The sequence below is a fragment of the Rattus norvegicus genome, chromosome 17 (genome assembly GCF_021556685.1).
Source record: "Rattus norvegicus strain SHRSP/BbbUtx chromosome 17, alternate assembly SHRSP_T2T, whole genome shotgun sequence".
Taxonomy (NCBI): Eukaryota; Metazoa; Chordata; class Mammalia; order Rodentia; family Muridae; genus Rattus; species Rattus norvegicus.
The window spans coordinates 21685232-21704353 of NC_141550.1; the positions used below are offsets into that span (position 1 = coordinate 21685232).

General features: G+C 44.5%; 1 protein-coding gene across 25 annotated transcripts in view; it reads right to left on the minus strand.

Annotated features, from left to right (window-relative positions):
- Phactr1 (phosphatase and actin regulator 1) overlaps positions 1-19122 on the minus strand; it is a 477602-nt gene that overhangs the window by 179712 nt on the left and 278768 nt on the right. For all 25 annotated transcript variants that reach the window (XM_087590493.1, XM_087590499.1, XM_087590494.1 and 22 more), the window contains 1 exon segment: positions 15366-15530. In XM_087590493.1, coding sequence (XP_087446619.1) covers positions 15366-15530 — 165 coding nt within the window.

The following is a 19122-nucleotide window of genomic DNA, read 5'->3' on the forward strand; positions in this document are numbered from 1 at the left end:
TCCTTCAAGGGCCTCTCGGTCTGCTTTCTTGATGTCAAGGTTATTAAATATTTGTTTTAGTTGAACAAGCCCAGATCACAATCGACTCGTTGCCAAATGTCATCTCTGTTGTCTCCTACAACCCGACAGGGAAACCAGCAAAACGGATCCCCCAAGCACACATCTCCCCAGTACATACTGATACACAGTTGTCTCTGCCTCAGGAACCCCAGCACTGGCAAGTCTCGTTTGTAATATTCATTTCTCTTTCCTAATCATTAGGATCAGATTCCTGAATTTAAGTATATTCAAAACTAATATCATCAAACCCAGCCACTATTGGGAATGCCAAGAGGTGTATGCTGACAGGAGCCTGATATAGCTGTCTCCTGAGAGGCTCTGCCAGAGCATGACAAATACAGAGGAGGATGATCGAAGCGAACCATTGAACTGAGAACAGGGTCCCCAGTGGAGGAGTTAAAGGACTGAGGTAGCTGAGGGGGTTTGCAACCCCATAGGAAGAACAACAACAGCAACCAACCAGACACCCCAGAGCTTCCAGGGACTAAACCACCAACCAAAGAGTACACATGGAGCGACCCATGGCTCTAGCCACATATGTAGCCGAGGATGGTCTTGTCAGGCATCCATGGGAGGAGAGGCCCTTGGTCCTGTGAAGGCTCGATGTCCCAGTGTAGGGGAATGCTAGGGCAGTGAGAACAGAGTGGTGGATGGGTGGGGGAGCACCCTCATGGAGGCAGGGGTTCGGGGGATGGAATAGGGCGTTTCTGGAAAGAAACCAGGAAGGGGGATAACATTTGAAATGTAGATAATGAAAATATCCAATAAAAAATGAAAAAAATGTTAACTAAATAAACCCCATGATAATAAACAACAACAAAGAAACAAAAACCCTAATGTATTCAGACACGCAGTGTCTTGACCTGTCTGTTCCTCACATTTTCAAGCCCTGTGCCACAGAACTCTTTCCACACAAAGCCCAAAGACCATGAGGTGAACTGGGCTTGCATCGGAATCCCTGGGTTTATATCATTCTCTAGCTGTGTGAGCTTCAGCAAGCTACCGACCTTTTCCGAGCCCCCTTACCTTAGTCTATAAACCAGATATTAGGAGCAATCGATTCTGCAGACCCCTGGAAAAGCTACAACACAGCCAGCTAAGTATTTGTCATGCAGGGGACACACGATGATCAGTCATCAGCCACAGTACTGGTTAAGACTAGGGATTAGTAAGTAATAATGGAATTATTGAGAGTCAGTGAATAAAACCCAAAAGGAGATCACCAGAGGCATACAAGGAACCCAGATAAATATATGCACTAAATGAGAGCGGAGGAAGGAAAGTGCATGTCAGTAATTAGCCTGGGTTTGAAAATAAAACTGAGACTTGATTCATCACAGATGTCCCATAAGTAGCAATGACTCGTTTTATGGAGTCAAGATGTCTCTGGAAGAGAATCCTGTTAGGAACCAAAGGAAGCATTTTAGCATCTACTAACTTGCTTCTTTGGCTTGTAACACTGAAATTTGATCTTCGGTATATCAAGTAAGTGGCCAGACCAGGTGAGACCTCTAGGAGACAACCAGAGATCTGCCACCATAAACAGACAAATCCAATCATGCGATTAACGAGTTAATAGAATGATGAGTTAATCATCTTTGGATAGGGTATCAATGGAAGCCAGTTTAGTGGCTCTTTGGTGGCACCTGTCTTCTTCCTGCGATCCCTTCTGCCCCCTCAGGACTGTCTGAAGGAAGACTGTCACCAGAAATGGCCCTTGATCTTGGACCAGAACCACGTGCCAAAACCAAACCTCTTTTCTTTATAATTCAATTAGTCCACAGTATCAGCAACAGACAAAAGACTAGTACTGGGCTCCTCTGGTATCCGGCAGAAAGTTGGTCTCAAAGCAGAGGTGGTATCAGCCAAAGGATTCAAATCTGAGGTTTGAATGTGAACAATGGAGGCTCAGGAAAGGAAACAGGCAGGGAAGGATGACAGAGAACAAGCCACGCCTCCTTTAAGGAAATGTGTCATTGAGTAATCATGTTATGAAACGCTACAGAATATACTCTCACACACTGAAATGCCAGTGGCCATCATTTGAAGATGAAACCTTGTGAGACCACTGCTGAAGTGACATTGTGAAACACAAAGACGCTGACTGGTGCTTGGGGTAGGGGTGTAGCTCAGCTGGTGACGTGAGCTTCATGGACAGAACCCCGAGTCCCATCCTCAGCCCTGCATAAATCAGCCTTGGCAATGTGTGTGTGCCCATATCTGTAGTCCCAGCACTTGGGCGTTGGAGGCAGGGGGATCAAAAGTTTAAGGTCATTCTACACAGTAGGTTTAACGTCAGCCTGGGCTACATGCCATCTTGACTAAAAGCAAACTGAAACAATGTATTCAACATAGAAATGCTACAGGAAAGATAACGGCTGATTCCCAGGCTTAACTACAGAGGAGTCCGCAGTGAGAGGCGCTTATCAGGCACCCTGGAGAACCTCCACGTGTGGTGAAGGGCCTGGATGGGCGAGAACACTACGACTTTCTGATGAAACTGAAGACAACAGCAGCCAAGAAATCTGGGCACGGGGGACATGTTGATGAAAGAAGATGACACTGGAAAAGACTCTTCAAAATTGCTTCATGAGAAAAGGAAGCAACGTGGAATGGAGGCTACGAACACATTTTATTCTGTAAAAAAACAAAACAAAACAAAAACAAGGAACCCTCTGCCCTGAATTCATTTCCCTGAAAGGGGAAAGAGTGGTGGGTTACTCTAATGTCCTGGTATTGGTCCCCATAGAATTTTGATCTTCCTCTGTGTGCCCTTCTCTTCCGGCCTTGGGTTTGGCAACTTATATGCTTATGGGGCCATACTCCTATCTTCCCCTTACACAGGCTTGGCTTATGATTCTCCTCCAGACTTGGGTGCAAATCATATTCCAACTGACTTCCAAGTCAACTCTCCAGCTTTGGAAAGTAGGCAAATCATCACTTTCTGAGCCTTCTGGCTTGCCATAGAGTTTCAAAAGGAGACCCTGGGCATATCTACCTCCGACAGCATCTTCTATCGTTCGCATTTGTACCCATGAAGCACCAAGGAGACACAGGAAGGCACATTCTCTCTGGGCCATTGGGTTCGCACAGTTTATTATGAATTCAGAGAGAGGAGGGAATGCTTTAGTGAATTTACTTGTTGGAACCAAACCTCAGCTCTGTGGAAAGGTACAGTGCATCTAAAAGCAGGCTTCTCCATGCAGCCCCTCGGCAAACATTGCCAAGATCTAAAAGCACTGGGAGAAAGCAGCATCTCAGGTGCAAGATATTCAAAGGAAGCTGCTTCTTATTCTGGGTGTTGCCTTTCCAAACACACGGTCTCACAAGAAAAATAATGGAAGATAAAACACACCTCACCTAAGGCACTTTTAGAGTTTTCTTTTCAATCCACCAACAACCTTATGATGTACAAGTTTTATTCATATGTCAAAGAGAAGAGAATCACATCATATCAAACGCAAACTGCCCTGGGTAAAGCAACCCTTGGGCTCTACCATGTGCCCCCTGTCAATTGTTCAAGATCACCTCCTGACACACAGCTTCTAAGCTTAGAAGTCTATACATCTTAGGACAAATGACAAACTTTCTTGTCCATAGTTTGATATTAATTTTATGGGAGCTGTGGAGATGGCCTAGAAGTTAAAAGCACTTGATACTCTTGTGGAAGACTGGGGTTTGGCTCCAAGAACCATCCATAATTTCAGTCCTGGGGGTTCTAAGTGCCTCTTTTTATTTCCTTGGGTACCAATCAGACACACAGTACACATAGGTAGATGCAGGCAACACACACGCACACACTTTTTAAAGGAAAGAATTTGGTGAACACTCCCGAAGCCTCTGTGATGAATGCCTGCTTAGCCAACCTACTGTTCCCGTGTTCCATACAGCAGAATAAGGCAGCATTCCAAAACAAACATGTAGGCAGCTACCTTTTCAAGAAACTGGTTATGGGATGGTATAGATGAAGCCTCCCTCTTCCCAAATTCTGGGGACAAGAAGTGGCTTGGATTTTGGAATATTTATATATACATAATGAGGTATCTTGGAGAATTTGGCCCAAGTCTAAATATAATTAGGTTTCATATATATCTTATAAATATACCCCAAAGAAATATTATATGGTTTTAATCCAGTATTAATTAATTGATTAATTAATTAATCCAGGATTAATTAAAATATCAAACATACTATTCAATTAAACATCTTACAGGGCATTGGGAATTTTGAGTTTTCCAATTAAGGGTATTCAATTAATTTCTTGCTTTTTAAGTCATTCAACAAACCTAGACCCTCTACCACATAGAGGCCATTAAAATAGACATCATAACCTGTGTACCAATGTGAGCTACCTACCAAAACGTGCTGGATGTTACCATCTGTCTTTACTATCATTACTTTTCTTTAAGTTTTTCCTATATAACCTATGCTGGCTTTGAACCAATAATCCTCTTGTCTCAACCTTCCCAAGTGCTGGATTACAGAAGTGGGCCACCACATCCTGGCCCCTTTAACTTTAAAACCAATTAAGACCGATTCCCGTGCGGCTTGCAGTGTCTGTTTTTATGAATAAGTCTCCCTTAGTTCACATTTCAGCCTTATAATGATATCTCAGAAAAGAAAAAAAAAGTGAAATTCTACTATTAAGTAGTTAAGTCTTTAAAAATATCATGTGAATTATAAAGTCTGAAACTCATGGATCTCAAAGGCAATCTAACTTGCGAGGCTATAGAAGCCAAGTCAAACCCCAGCTTTGCAATTTTCAATGGGCAATTACTGAGCCCCAGTTTTCCCAACTGTCACGTGTGGTTCACCATACCAAGTGAGGTGCTGGGACGTGTAGCTCTGTCATAGAGCTCTTGACTAGCATGCCTGTGCACTATGCTAAACCCCCAGTGCCAGCAATAATTATAATACCGCTGTCTTAGTTAGGGTTTCACTGCTGTGAACAGACACCATGGCCAAGGCAACTCTTATACGGACAACATTTAACTGGGGCTGGCTCACAGGTTCAGAGGTTCAGTCCATTATCATCAAGGCAGGAAGCCTTGGTGACTGGCGGTGTCCAGCCAGGCATGGTGCTGGAGGAGCTGAGAGTTCTGTATCTTCATCCAAAGTAAGTCGGGAGTAGACTATCCTCAGGCAGCTAGGAGGAGGCACTCAAAGCCCACTAATAATAAGGCCACTGTACCTAACAGTGCCAGTCCCTGGGCCACGCATATTCAAATCACTCCAACTACACATGTCCATTGTAAGATTAACATCCACAAGGCAAGGCAGAGTTGTGCTTCTTTTACAGGACATAGGAAACAGAGCCACTGCTGTAGCCAACATGCTGGTGGAAGCACATTTTTCCTTGAGAGGAAGAATACAGAGGCAGCTGTCCTGTATTATACCTTGAACAAGGACAGGAGTTGACCTCTAAAGACAGCCCTGGGATCTTTGCCTTTGCTAATGCCACTCCAATTGTGATTCTAGGTTGGCCCTATGACTTTAACCATGAAAATACCATGACTATGAAACTGCCTCAATTCTGAATCTGTCATTTTAAAAAAGGTGTGTGTGTGTGTGTGTGTGTGTGTGTGTGTGTGTGTGTGTGTGTGTGTGTGATGTATGTGGGTGCCCATGGAGGCCTGAAAAAGGCATTGGATCCTCTAGAGCCCTGTCAGTCCCCACTTTTGCACTCAGGAGCCCTGGTCTGCCTGACTGAGAGACCAGAAGATGAGACTGCATAGAAGTCCCTGAGACAGCACGGAAAGAGAATACGTCCTAGCTCCCCTCATGTCCCTGTGTGCCTCCAAATGATTTCAAGCCCATCTGGTTCCAAACGTGTAAGACTTCTTAATAGGGTAGCAGGAGAGCCATCTTGTTGAGCCTAGTCAATCTCTCCGCCATGAGAAACCATACACGGTTGCTGCTGTTTTAAGGCATGACCTTAGGATGCATTTTTACACAGCAGTTGACAACCTGAGGACCAACTCTGTTCCAACTGCATTTCTGCTTTCGCTGTTTTCTAGCCTAATCTACATATCAGTCTAATAAGCAGAATAATTATGAGTGATGGCAAATTCCTCAAAGACCTCAACTTTTCATCTTCGCTTCATTACCTTCCTCTCCTTCCTTCTTTTTTTTTTTTTTTTTTTTTTTTTTTGGTTCTTTTTTTTTCGGAGCTGGGGACCGAACCCAGGGCCTTGCGCTTCCTAGGCAAGCGCTCTACCACTGAGCTAAATCCCCAACCCTCCTTCCTTCTTTTAACTATGAAATTATCAACACAACACTGGCTAGCCACATGACTGACTTTCAGTTCAAAATCCACTTATGTGCCCCCCACCTACATTCTTTGATTCTTGGGGGGACCAGTAAGGGAAAAAGGGCATTTAATACTTTTGAATTATAAGCAAAAATACTGGATAAACTTCACTTTGAGAGGTAACGGCTGAATCTTTCATAAACCAGCATGGAAAGGCACCGATTTCCACAGTCTTTGTCCCCCCAGCCCCACTTTGCCTTGTAAAGCCTAGACGTTTTGTTTGTGGGTCACAGATGGGGACATATGAGAAAGAACATTTTTGGCCTGTCTACGCTTGACCTCTCTTTATTTCTGTCTATTTTTAGCACTGAGGATCAGACCAGATGGGCTGCTCCCCACAATCACTCATGGGGAACATGTGACCCAGCCAGATGCTGATGGTAACTAGACTTGATGTGACGTCTTCTTACTGGAACCAAACGCTGACACTTGGAAATTTGTCTTCCCTACGCATGGGACTCTCCATGTGTGCAATGCCATTCCTCTGGCTTTGTAATCGCTCCATGGATGTTTTGATTTCCCTCGGTGCACAAACATCAGTTAGCGCAAACTGGGCAGCTTTGCAACTCTGACCAACCTTCAACAAAACAGGCCTCTTTCTCTTCCTTCTGCTGAACTTTTAGGTTTTTTAGATTTATTTACTTATTTATTATATATAAGTACACTGTAATTGTCTTCAGACACACCAAAAGAGGACATCGGATCCCATCACAGATGGTTGTGAGCCACCATGTGGTTGCTGGGATTTGAACTCGGGACCTCTGGAAGAGCAGTCGGTGCTCTAAACTGCTGAGCCATCTCTCCTGCCCTCAACATTTAAAATCTGTATCCTCTCCTTGCTCATGCTTGTCAGCCATATGCTAACTGAATTCCAGCCAAATGGCTTCCCTAGAATCATTATTCCAAGGACATGAATAGTGACTTACCAGAGAAAATTCCTGAAACTCCCCAGTCCAGTGACCATCTTGTCAGGCCCCAAAGCACTGACCTTTCTCCTTGCTTCAACTCTCATGCTCTGATTTGGTGAAACCACCAACAGGTCCTCCTGGCTTTCTCTTTTAACCACCAAGCCTCCTCTGCCTTCTTGGTCCCCACCAGGCTGTTCTGACCTCCTCCTGCTTTCCAGGTAACTTCCTAGTTTATATCTCATGGCTTCAAGGATAACCCAGGTGCCCATGACTTCTGGTGAACCTTTTCAGCCAGTTCTGTTCATGTCCCCAGTCTCTATATCCAGTACCCCTCCATCTGATGCCTTGAAATCAGGTGGAATTATGTTTTGCCAGATGGATCATTTTACCCAGAAGCCTTTGCTTGGGCATCTCTGACCTAGGGAACAGTACTGCACTAATTGCTCAGCACACAGTCCAAGGGGAGCTCACTCTTCCCTTCTCCCATACCCAATCTGTAATCAATACTGCTCATTCTGTTTCCTAAATATCTCCTGGTTTGTTCATAGCTATCATCTGCTGCTGACACTATTTTAGTCTAGTCTGTCTTCCCTTCTCCCCAACATTATAATCAACCACCTGCTAACTGGTTTACTTGCTACCAGAATCAATAGGAACAATTAATATGACATTTAATGTGATGGTAATGAGGTGTCTTTTTAATTCTATTTGAAGTAAAGTTTCTTTCGGTTATAAACAGATATGTAGGTGCTGCGATATAAACTTGAAAACATCTGGTTCCATGCCAAGCTTTTTCCCATGGTAGAAAGACTGACCTTTTTAAAAAAAAATACAGGGCTCTTTTTTGCGAAGTTTTGTGTAGATGTGTGCATGCACAGGTGTGTGTGTGTGTGTGTGTGTGTGTGTGTGTGTGTGTGTGTGTGTGTGTGTGTGTATGTAGACCAGAAGTTAATCTTAGGTGTCATTTTAGGGTGCTATTCACCTTGCTTTATACGATAGGGACCCTCACTGTCCAATTTGGCCAGGATGACTGGCTACCAAGCTTCAGAGATCTGTCTGTCCCAGCCTCCTGGATTATAAGTATGCCATCACACCTGACTCTTCAATGTGGGTTCTAGGGAGTGAACTCAGGTTCCCATGCTTACATAGCAATCACTTTACTGACTGAGCTATCTCCCCAAGTCCTCATGTTTTTACTGCCTTCAGATAAAGCCCGGGCTCCTTCACATGTCCTCATCAGAGTGTTCAACATGATCCCTCGCCCACCTCTTCAAATCCCATTCTCCTCTCCCTCCTGACCTTCTTTAAGCCCATAATTCCTTTCAAAGCATAAGCTGTTCGGAGGCTACGTCTCTCTTCTCTGGCCTCTGTACCACTCTTATTCTCTTGGCCAGGAGAGAAGACTTGCTTGTTTTCATCGTCTTGTTTCTTGATGAACCACCCAGTTCTGTGGGAAACTCCCCTGGTGACTTGTAACTAGCTGGCTCGTGCCCTTTGCACGCTTAGAGGCTTGCGCACCTCTCTTATGTCACGAATACATCCCTACACTTCCTAACCTTGTTATCTGCTCTTCCTTCCAGACCACGGCCTTTAGAGGAGGGAGGGGTACGAATCATACTGGTCCTCACTGTTCAAATTTCATGGACAATGATCTTCACATAAATAAAAGAAGTGTGCCTAGTTGGGATCTATTTTTCACTTCCTGTGATTTGTAAAAGTCTAAAACCTAGGTTCTCAGGAAGGAGGAGACCCTGTTCCTTTGCTAGGAAAATGGAGACACCAAGAAACTTAAAAATGAGGGTTCTGGGGCTCCTAGAAGGCTCAGGGCTGTCCATCAGTCTCATCTTCTTAACTTATCAGGGGTAACATAAGCTCCCAGCTCATAAGCCGTGCTGGTGGTGATCCACAGGGCCTGCCTGCATGACAGGCAGGTCTTGCCTTTATGGAGAAGGATGACGTTTCCATTTTCTTCAATGGGGTGCAACGTCACGCGACAAAGGCAGATCAAGATCAGCCTTCACGCACTCTGAGCTTCCATTTCTCTGCTCCAAGAATTATAAATGAACTTCCCTACATCATGTTTGTGGTTTGATAGGAATTCCCAGTAGAGAGAAGTTAATGTTCTAAGATTAGCACAGGCGCTTGTCATCTTGAGCATCAGGAACAGACTTCCGGAAGAGCCCAGAGACCTATATATGGTACCAGGTTCAAAGGCGTAGTCTAACATTCGAACATAGACTGTCTCCTCGATCTCGAGAGCTTGATCTAGCCATGTGGATTTGCTGCAGATGGACTCGAATGTCAACAGTGACTGACTCGTGGGTGGTCTGGCTCTACGGGAAGGGGATGGCCAGCAGCAAGATGAAGTCGATGCTTCCCAGGCCAGGGTGAAAAGCTGGCTGCTGCTGCACTGGAGGCTTTCGGGATGAGTAACACTTTCATCAGAACGAATGTTAGGCTCAGGAGCCCAAAGAGAAGCTGGTGTTCTCTGGTTATGGGAGTCCTTTCGATATCCTGTCCACAGATCCTGTTCTGGTTGTATCATTTGGCACAGAAAAACCATGCGCAAAAGCGAATGGATTGTTTCTGGGTCCCACCAATGGAGTGCTACTGTTTCTGGCTCAGTCATACTGCTGTCTGTCAGGCAGGGATGAATGCCACCACCGTGAGTCACAGTTGGGAGGGAGACAGGCAAGCAGTGACTACTGCCTGGGAGTTGCCGTCCTAGTAATGCCGTGGTTTGTGTTAGGAGTGTCTGCTAATTGAAGGAGAAAAGGACTGGAGAGCAGCCCTTGATATTTGTGACTCCGTTCCATGGTAGTACCTCGGTCCCTCGCAAAGATGGTGGACTAAAACATCTCAGTTTGGGAAAAGAACGGAGAGTTGTCCAGAAAAATTGTTAGTTCAGCAGTTGGATATGGAAACGATACAGAAAGGTCCCTTGTCCTACTTGACTGATGAAGTAAGTCAGAATGAAATCTTACAAATGAGATACATGAGCATTTGGGTCTATACCATGGTGGTGGTCTATGTTTTGTTTCCATACAGTACCGTGTTTTTTTTTTAAAGTGTCAGTGCAATTTTATTTCTTTTTTTTTATTGGATATTTTTAAATTTACATTTCAAATGTTATCCCCTTTCCTGGTTTCCCGTCCATAAATCCCTATCCTATCTCCCTCCCCCCTTCTTTTATGAGGGTGTTCCCCCACCCATCCACTCACTCCTTCCCACCTCCCCACCCTACCATTCCCCTACACTGGGGGGTCCAGCCTTGGCAGGACCAAGGGCTTCCCCTCCCATTGGTGCCTGACAAGGCCATCCTCTGCTACATACGCAGCTGGAGCCAAGGGTCTGTCCATGTGTACTCTTTGGATGGTGGTTTAGTCCCTGGAAGCTCTGGTTGGTCGGTATTGTTGTTCTTATAGGGTTGCAAGCCTCTGCAGCTCCTTCAGTCCTTTCTCTAACCCCTCCATTGGGAGCCCTGTTCTCAGTTCAATGGTTGGTTGTGAGCATCGTCTCTGTATTGGTCATGCTCCATACAGTGCCATTTTAAGGATCCTTTATTTGAGGATCTGGGTTTTGTCTCCATGTGCATTTATTCTTCCATTTGCTTCTGCCACTAACCTCATGGATAGTCTCAAGTTCTTTGACATCTCTGGGCCTCGAAGTCGATTGGCTTTTCTAATTCCTGCCAATCTACAGGAGTCCTCTTTACTAATCCAATGTCTATTTTAACCCTCGCTACCTTCCAAACAGCACACGAGAGTTCCTAGCGACCATGAATGAAAACTTACTTGATAATAATGGAATTGCAAGTATAACAAAGTGAAATTGTTTTTGTTGATGCCGTTGTTTGGAGATGGGGGTCTCACTGTGTAGGCCTATAGGTATTTCCAGTACTGTGCTAACAGATGTGAGTCAGACATCATGCCAGGCTCAGAAGATTTCTGAATGGGCTTATTCCTAAATATTATTCCTAAATCCAGTGTCCTTGTAAGAGAGAGGATTTGGGACCCAGAGAGACAAAAGGGAAGCAGGTAATGGAATAGGCAGACCTGAAGCACAGCAATGGGCCAAGCAATGCTGGCACGGTCAGCAGCAGGAGGGACAGAAGAAGAAGAGCCCCTCCCTCAGAATGCCATGAGGAGCCTGTCCAACTGACACCTTGCCTGTGGACTTTGGTCTTCAGAACTGTGAGCCAACCCATTTCTGTGGCTTTACACCACCGAGCTTAGGTAAACTTGTTACAAAAATCTTGGACATGGATACAAGTATTTGTTTAGTTTCATTTCATTTCCTCTTCCTCTTTTTATTCACCTGGCAAAATTACAGCCCAGGGTGGCTCCTGTGGCTTTATCCACAGCCGTGACGGACAGCAGAGAACGCCATCAGTGCTGCATTAGCTGCTTCTACAGCTGTTGTGAGTGAACGTTTGATAAGAAACATCTTAGGCTGACAGTGTGAGGGGATGTAAGGCTACTGTGATGGCAATGGCAGGGTGGCGGGGACTCCGTGACAGAGTGGCAGCAGGAGTTTACATCACATTCATGTTCAACGTCCCTGATTACCAGGAAACAGTGGAGGGGACTGGCAAAGGTCTGGGGCTTCCGTATCACTTTCTGCATCTCCAGTTTTAGCCAGAATCTTCTGCCTTTAATACCAACCTTGGTCTCCAGTGGGATTCTTTATCTACCACACCTCTTCTCAGTGATGTTTATCATCCTTAGGTCTATTAAACCAGCATTTCTCCTACTCCTGAAGATGCTTCTTCTTAGTTATTATCCACACACTTACCCTTGTCTCATCCTCATTCAGTTTCCTAGGATTTCCAAGTGATATTTGAACTATCTCTCCCCCAACCTCTGAAGGACCCCACTGAGAAAGTCACTCTACCTACTGTGATCGTCCCAAATGAACCCATCTTGCCCGCTGCAATAAGCACACCTGAATAATGCCTTGTCTTTAACAGCATACACATACAAGACAAATATGTGCACACCCAGCTAGAAATGGCTGACCGGTTTGCATTCTCAAAACCTAGGACTCGTCTTGTATATCTCTTGTATTTGTGACCTATGCAAACGCAGAAGAGTCAACCTTTTCAATTATATACCAATGTACAATTCATCCTGTGGACTATCTCTTGTTGTCAAAAGTATCCCTCTGGGTTGAGAGCCAGCTCGCAAAGTTTTTCCTCTGCAAAGTGATAAATGGCATCCTGAAATCCAAGTAAGAAGAAAGGAGGCTACACAGGGCGAAACATGGGATTTAAAACAAACCAGAATAGCTTCAGTAACATAGTTTGCTCATCCATCTATCATGGTAAGGAGACATTATATAGTGTACCCTCTGTTTTCTAATCCAGGAGCTTTATCTTTTTTTTAAATTAATATTCTTATTAATTCTTAGAGAACTTCTTAACTTATTTACAATGTATATTGATCATATTCACAAACCCCATTCAATCCCCAACTTTTCCTAGATCTATTCTTCAATCCTTATCCCTCCATAACTTCATGTTCTCTCCCTCCCTCCCTCCCCTCTCTCATTTTATATATAATAACTCACTGAATCCAATTAGTACTGCTCATACACACATGGGTTAAGGGCCATCCCCTGGCATCTGGGCAACCACTAGGGACCGAAGCCTAAGAGGTAACTGACTCCCTCAGCAGCTAACAACCCTCAATTAAGTCCTAAAGGACACACCCACTTCCTTAAAGGACACACCCACTCCCTTAAAGGACACACCCACTCCCTTAAAGGACACACCTACTTCCTTTTCCGTTCTAGTGTCTGCTGCCTGGTGCTGCCGACAGAGTACATTTCATTAGATTTCCTCTCTACGTATTTTTCATTTTTTTTAATGGACATAAGCCCTTCCCTGCTCCGTGCTGGGCTGTCAACTGCTTTTATCTTATGAAGGTGTTTTGTGGGCAACCACGGCTGCTGTGAGCTATTGTGTACAGTGGTTCTGTCAGACACAGAGGAGGCCAGTTCACCTTATTTCTCCCTGACCTCTGGCTTTCACCATCTCTCTGCCCCATCTTCTGTGATGTTTCCTGCAGTGTGGGATGAAGAGGTGTAATACAGATGACCCTTCATAGCTGAGCACCTCATAGGCAGTGTAGCTTGTCAACCATTTGACCTTGACCTTGTATAGCTGCCAACCATTGCACAAAGAAACTTCTCTAGCAGGGTCTGATGGTGGCACTTAGGTCCAGGTATATTTTATATATATATATATATATATATATATATATATATATATGTATATGTATATACATACACACACACAGGTATATATATATATGTGTGTGTGTGTGCGTGTGCATGTATATTATATATGTGTATATATATGCACATACACATACATATACATATTTAGAGGGCAGTTGGAAACTATACCCATTTAGGAGCTGTGTCTTTTAAAAAGAGACTGAAATCACATATAAAAGGTATTCTAAGCCAAATCAAGCACACGGATAAGGATAAGAATTTAAAGATAGTAAATCTACTGGATAAAGGGTAGGTGTCCCAAGAGCTTGCCATTAGAAGTTCTCGGGTTTGTAACACTTCAAGAGTTATCTGACACCAGCACATTAGCACTCATCCAAAAGGAGCTGAAGGCAGAGTCAGAGTGAAGGGACTGCCTCAGAGAGGCCTTGATGTACACAGGCCCGTTGTCATTTCAGGATGGAGCAAATCAGGGCTACAGGGCCCTGGTGCTCAGGAAGCAGGCGCTGGGCATGTCTGTCGAGAGCCATGCCCATTTCGACCCCTTCCTGTTTGTTACTTTGCTTGCATTGGAGTTTTTAGAAAATGGTGGGAGAAGAAAACAGAGCCCAGGGAGTGACGGGATCCATAAAGAGAAACAAAGGCTTATAGATTAATTTGCATTATTCTCAAGGTCTTATAAGAAGCCTTAAGCCTCCTCCCCCACCCCATGTGACTGGAGGGAGAGATGTGGGTCTCTGGACACTAGCTAGGCTTAGATGAGGTCAAGAGCATGGGCCGTTGATAGGTTCCCCCCTTAGATGATATCCAGACTGCAATTGCTCTGTGGATCCACGGAAAAAAGGTCTGTGAGTGCATAGCAAGACAAAAATCACTGATCAACCAACCAAGTCTCCAGCATAGTTCACAACTTTACCTGGGACTTACAGCCTTTGTGACTAAGAGAGATAAACTTCCCTCGCTTAAACCACCTCATGGGTAGTATTTTGGTATACCAACCCAAGACTACGACAAACCCAAATGCAATCTACACAGATTTCCTGTCATCTCCTCTAAACTAACATGATTAAAAACTCCTGGTCATTCTGTATACAATTTCTCTTTCCACATCTTCATGCGCTTAAAAAACAGGTACCTGCTTTGCTCAAATCTCCACAGATAAAAATTCATATAAAGTACTAATTCTTACCCTCTGGTTTTATTGATGAGAAAATTGAGGTACAGGTAAATAAACTAAGCAAACTCCTGTAGCCAGCAAATACCAGAACCTGGACTTGAACCTAGGCCGTCTGGTTCCAGGTTGAGGTCATCTCCCCCAACATTTCCCAGCAGGCTGCTGAGTTAGGAAGCACAAGGTTAACTTCACTTCCACTCTGTTCTTCTGCCTTGTCTAAGAATCATTATTTCACGACTCTTCCTCCATGAAATAACCTGATCTTATCCACCAACGACCGTACATAAGTCATTTTTTTTCCTTCTGTGTGTTGACTTTCACTGGAGGAGTGAAAATCAGGGTGAATAATAAGAATTGGGCAGCAGTGAATGTCTTCAATTATAGAAAAGGTGGAATTCCGAGTTCACATAATTTATAAATCAAACAAAGAGCAGTCATTTTTGAATTAAAAAATAACCAACAAGAGGAAAGAGAAAGAAATATATCCGTGAAAGGTGGGAAGGCAATTTCTAATCAAATCGGGAATTGCTAAAGGTGAGAAAAATTCCAAGGCTGAAATTTCTGTTTTGCATCAGACATTTGTGGTAATCGAAATCCTACAAATTAAGATGCCGAGTTTAATTCAACGAACAGCCAACGAAAAACAAGGCCAGCAGCCGCCCAGCAGCCGCCTTACCTGCTGACGTGTGCTTGAACTTTTCGCTTTTCTTCTTCCTCCATTTCCAAGGCTTGAAAATCCTTCCCAGGTTGGCAAACTTACTCCTCCTCCGGATGGGCGGGGTGTGCGTACCTGGGACCAACGAGTCAGAGCGCATGGCCGCCAGCCTTTCCACTTCCTCAGCTTGTTTTCCCCAAGAAAGTGATGGAAATAAAGAGAGAGGGGGGAGACATGTGTTAAAACGGGAGCCTCACAGATGGCCTGCGCTTTCCATGGCGACAGATAACAGAAAGCACGTGACTCGAGCTCCGTTTGCCTTTTGGAATGGAAGTCATACCAATGTGTTCTGAAAGCTGCGGGACAGTCAGCCAGATCCTAGCGATCTAGAACACCTTTAACCAAATTTTGCTTATATTTAAAGAGACAGGCTCTCACGGTGACATAAAACTGGTCCCAATCTCTAAGTCTCAAGCAATGCTCCTGCCTCAGCCTCCTGAGGAGCTAGAATGGTGGGCGTGCACCACTGCCCCAATCAGATTTGCTTAGCCTTCACTAAGCTGCCTAGTCAGGGAAGGGAGATGAAGATTTCCACGGGCTTCCCTGGCAGGTGACCGAATTCCCCAAAGGCCATCAGGAGACTAACTCCAGAGTTGATGCAACTATCAATGTCGTAATTTCTCAATATGGCAGACGTAACAGCCTCCATAGAATTGTTTGTTGAGAGAAAGGGAGGAAGAAAATATTCGTCTACTGTCTGTTCTGGTGCCCCTGTCTCTACGACTCACTGCTTGAGACTTTCTATTGCCCTGCTGCTGTATTTCAGACCTTGGAAGCACTGGGATCTGGGCAGGGAGTGGCTATGGGAAATAGGTAACGTTAAAACCACTCACACTTTCATTAGATTTTTATAATTTCTACTTTCTTTAATCTAGGAGTCTTGCTTTCAGGGAACACTTAGACTGACCACAAGAACCACATTCCTATAGTTTGGATTTGGAATGTTCTTCAATGTCTGATGTGTTAAGCTCAGAAAGTAGTGGAATCTTTAGAAGGTGAGGGAGTCCCTTGGAGAGAAGTACAAGGTGTGCCCTTGAATGGGATATTGGAACTCCCGCCTTCCTCTTCCTGCCTCTTTGCTCCCTGGCAGGTGGTTGGCCACTTTGATCTACCATATCCATGGCTGGCTTCCTCATCCCATGCTCAAAACAAGAGGATCAGTTGGCCACGGACTCCAAATAAAGTTTTCCTCTTTATAAACTAATTAGCTCAGGTGTTTTGTTACAGTAATGGAAAACTAACCAACACAAAGCTAGGAAGCCCTTCAGTCCTTCATAAAGAAGGGTTATGGACCTTCCTTAAAGGCCACAGCCACCCAGCCTCTTTTACCATCGAGTAGAAGAAACTCTTCCAAGTTACACAGGTATTTACATATTTTGGCAATCTAAATATAATACCCCAACTTTAATTTCCGAGATAAGAATGATAAGAGAAATTAGCTTCCTGGGCAGAATTGAGGATGAAAAGAAATCAACCTTCCAGAAAGCAAAACCAACATCTACAATTGTAGTGAATTTGAACCACGGTGTACGTCCTCCAACGCTATCGTCATAAAAATGTCCCCTGGCCTCCCCCATCAAGCACAGTCCTTAAAAGCTTGACTGTGTTGCTGGAGAGTTTGCCTGTTGGGGTTTGAAATGCTTTCGACATAGGCCATCCCTTCCCCCACAAATACAGAGGGTATTAACTATGTGTCACGTGGCTTCCTGCGGCAGTCATACTGGTGCCAGATGACTAGATGGCAGTTCCTGGGAAGAAGGATTCAAGGGCCATCAACATACCTGGGAAGTATATGCAAACAAAGTCTATTCATAGGTCATAAGACCGCCTGAGTGACCCAAAAGACAGGAGACGTTCCCACCCCGCCCAAACACAAGGCACACAGCAGAAGAGGCTCAACTTTGCAGGGTGAGAACAACAGGCTCTCTTAGTCCTTCAACTCCATATGCTCTTAGACTGAGGACGGGTTACGGACAGTCAACTGTCACCAATTAAAATGCCATTAAGTACCAAACCCACTGACTGCACGTGACCTACTAGGTAATACTGCTTAGCCATAGAGAGAACTGCAGAACGTTCCTCTTTCCCCTTGGGGCTGACTTACTAGAGACGCTCCCTGATGCTGTGAGAATTGCCAGAGAGGGTCTGACTCAGCATCATGGGGGAAAGATCTAAACTCAATATGCAAAGCATAGTTTCTACCTCACATATCCCCTTCACGCCACCATACATTTGAAAGACCCGAAGTCTAACTGTAGTGAGTGACCATCTGCACGTGATTCAACACACGGACAGCATTTCTGTCCCATTGTTTGACCAACAGACCGTGTAATGCTGTGATAGATACCATGCCCACTTCTGGGGAAGACACAGAGATGAACCAGAGGTAATTGTGAGAGCAGGTATGAGGAGCAGAAGAGACAGGAGTCAGGTGTCCAACACTGCAACCTAAACACTAAGACTAATGTTTATTTCTGGGACTGGAGGAGACCCCGGAGTGAGAGCTCATGTTTCTAGGTTTTGAAAGAGAAAAGTAATTTTCTTCTATGGGGAAACAGCAGTAGATGCCTGGCGAGAGAAGCACACCCAGGAGGCCTGCAAACCTGGCCCGCCTTGGAATGTTAAGAGACTGAACCCAGCGATGACATCAGGGGAGAGCTATTATTGAGGGAGTCTGGACCAAGCTCAACTGAACTCCTGGCAGGGTTTTACTATGCATCTGGATTTTAATCTCAGAATCAGAAGGGAAGTATGGACATTTTTAAAAAGAGCACCTGTCAATACTATATTCAACAAATATGTATCTAATGCTCACTTTTTCCTGGAGACTGAGGCTGTGTCAGCATCTAAATCAGAACAGACGGACTGACGAGATTATACCAGGACATAGGGTAGGCAATAAACACTGAGACTGAGGTACAGACAATGCTAGAAGACCCCCAAAGAATGAGTGCAATCTAGTAAAGTTGATGAAGAGTTCTGGGGGGGAGGAGCTTACTTTTGATTGGCAGGTAAAGGCTGTCTGGTTTGAGAAGGTACCATGAGCAGTGTTTCCATGAGTAGGGTGTCCTAAAGGTCTCTGGTGTGAATGCTCAATTTAGCAGTGCTTGTAGGTAGGACTTTTGATGGGTGAATCATAAGGCTTCTGGCTTCATCAATGGGTGAGTTGACTAACAAATTCCAAATTCGATGGCATTATTGGGAAATGGTGGAGATTTGGGACCTAAGGAAGTAGTCATTGGGAGCATGGCCCTCAAAGAGGCTGGATCTCCAGCCCTCCTCCATCTCTTTGTCTCTGTGCTTTCTGGCTGTCGTGAGGTGAGCTACTCTGCTCCGTAACACACTCCTTGCCAGATATTCTGCCTTCCTGTGAGTCCAAAGTAACACAGGCAGCCCTACTGTGAACCAAAATCTCCAAAACAAGCCAAAATACATAAAAACAAAAAGTAGGTGTTTGTTACAACAGCACAAAGGCTAACACTATCAGGATGCCATAGTTTAATAATAGCAATCAGATGTTCCTTAGGACCATCACTGTAGCAGAAAAGGGCGGACACACTGAAATATAAGGATACAGGTGTCAAAGAGAATAATCCGAAAGCCACAGTACTCATTTTCAGTAGTACCTAGGTAAAGGCGAACCAGGAGTTCAGAAATAACAGACGGAATTCAATCAGGAGCATGGCAAAGAATGGCTAAAGTCTGGGGTTTTCACAAC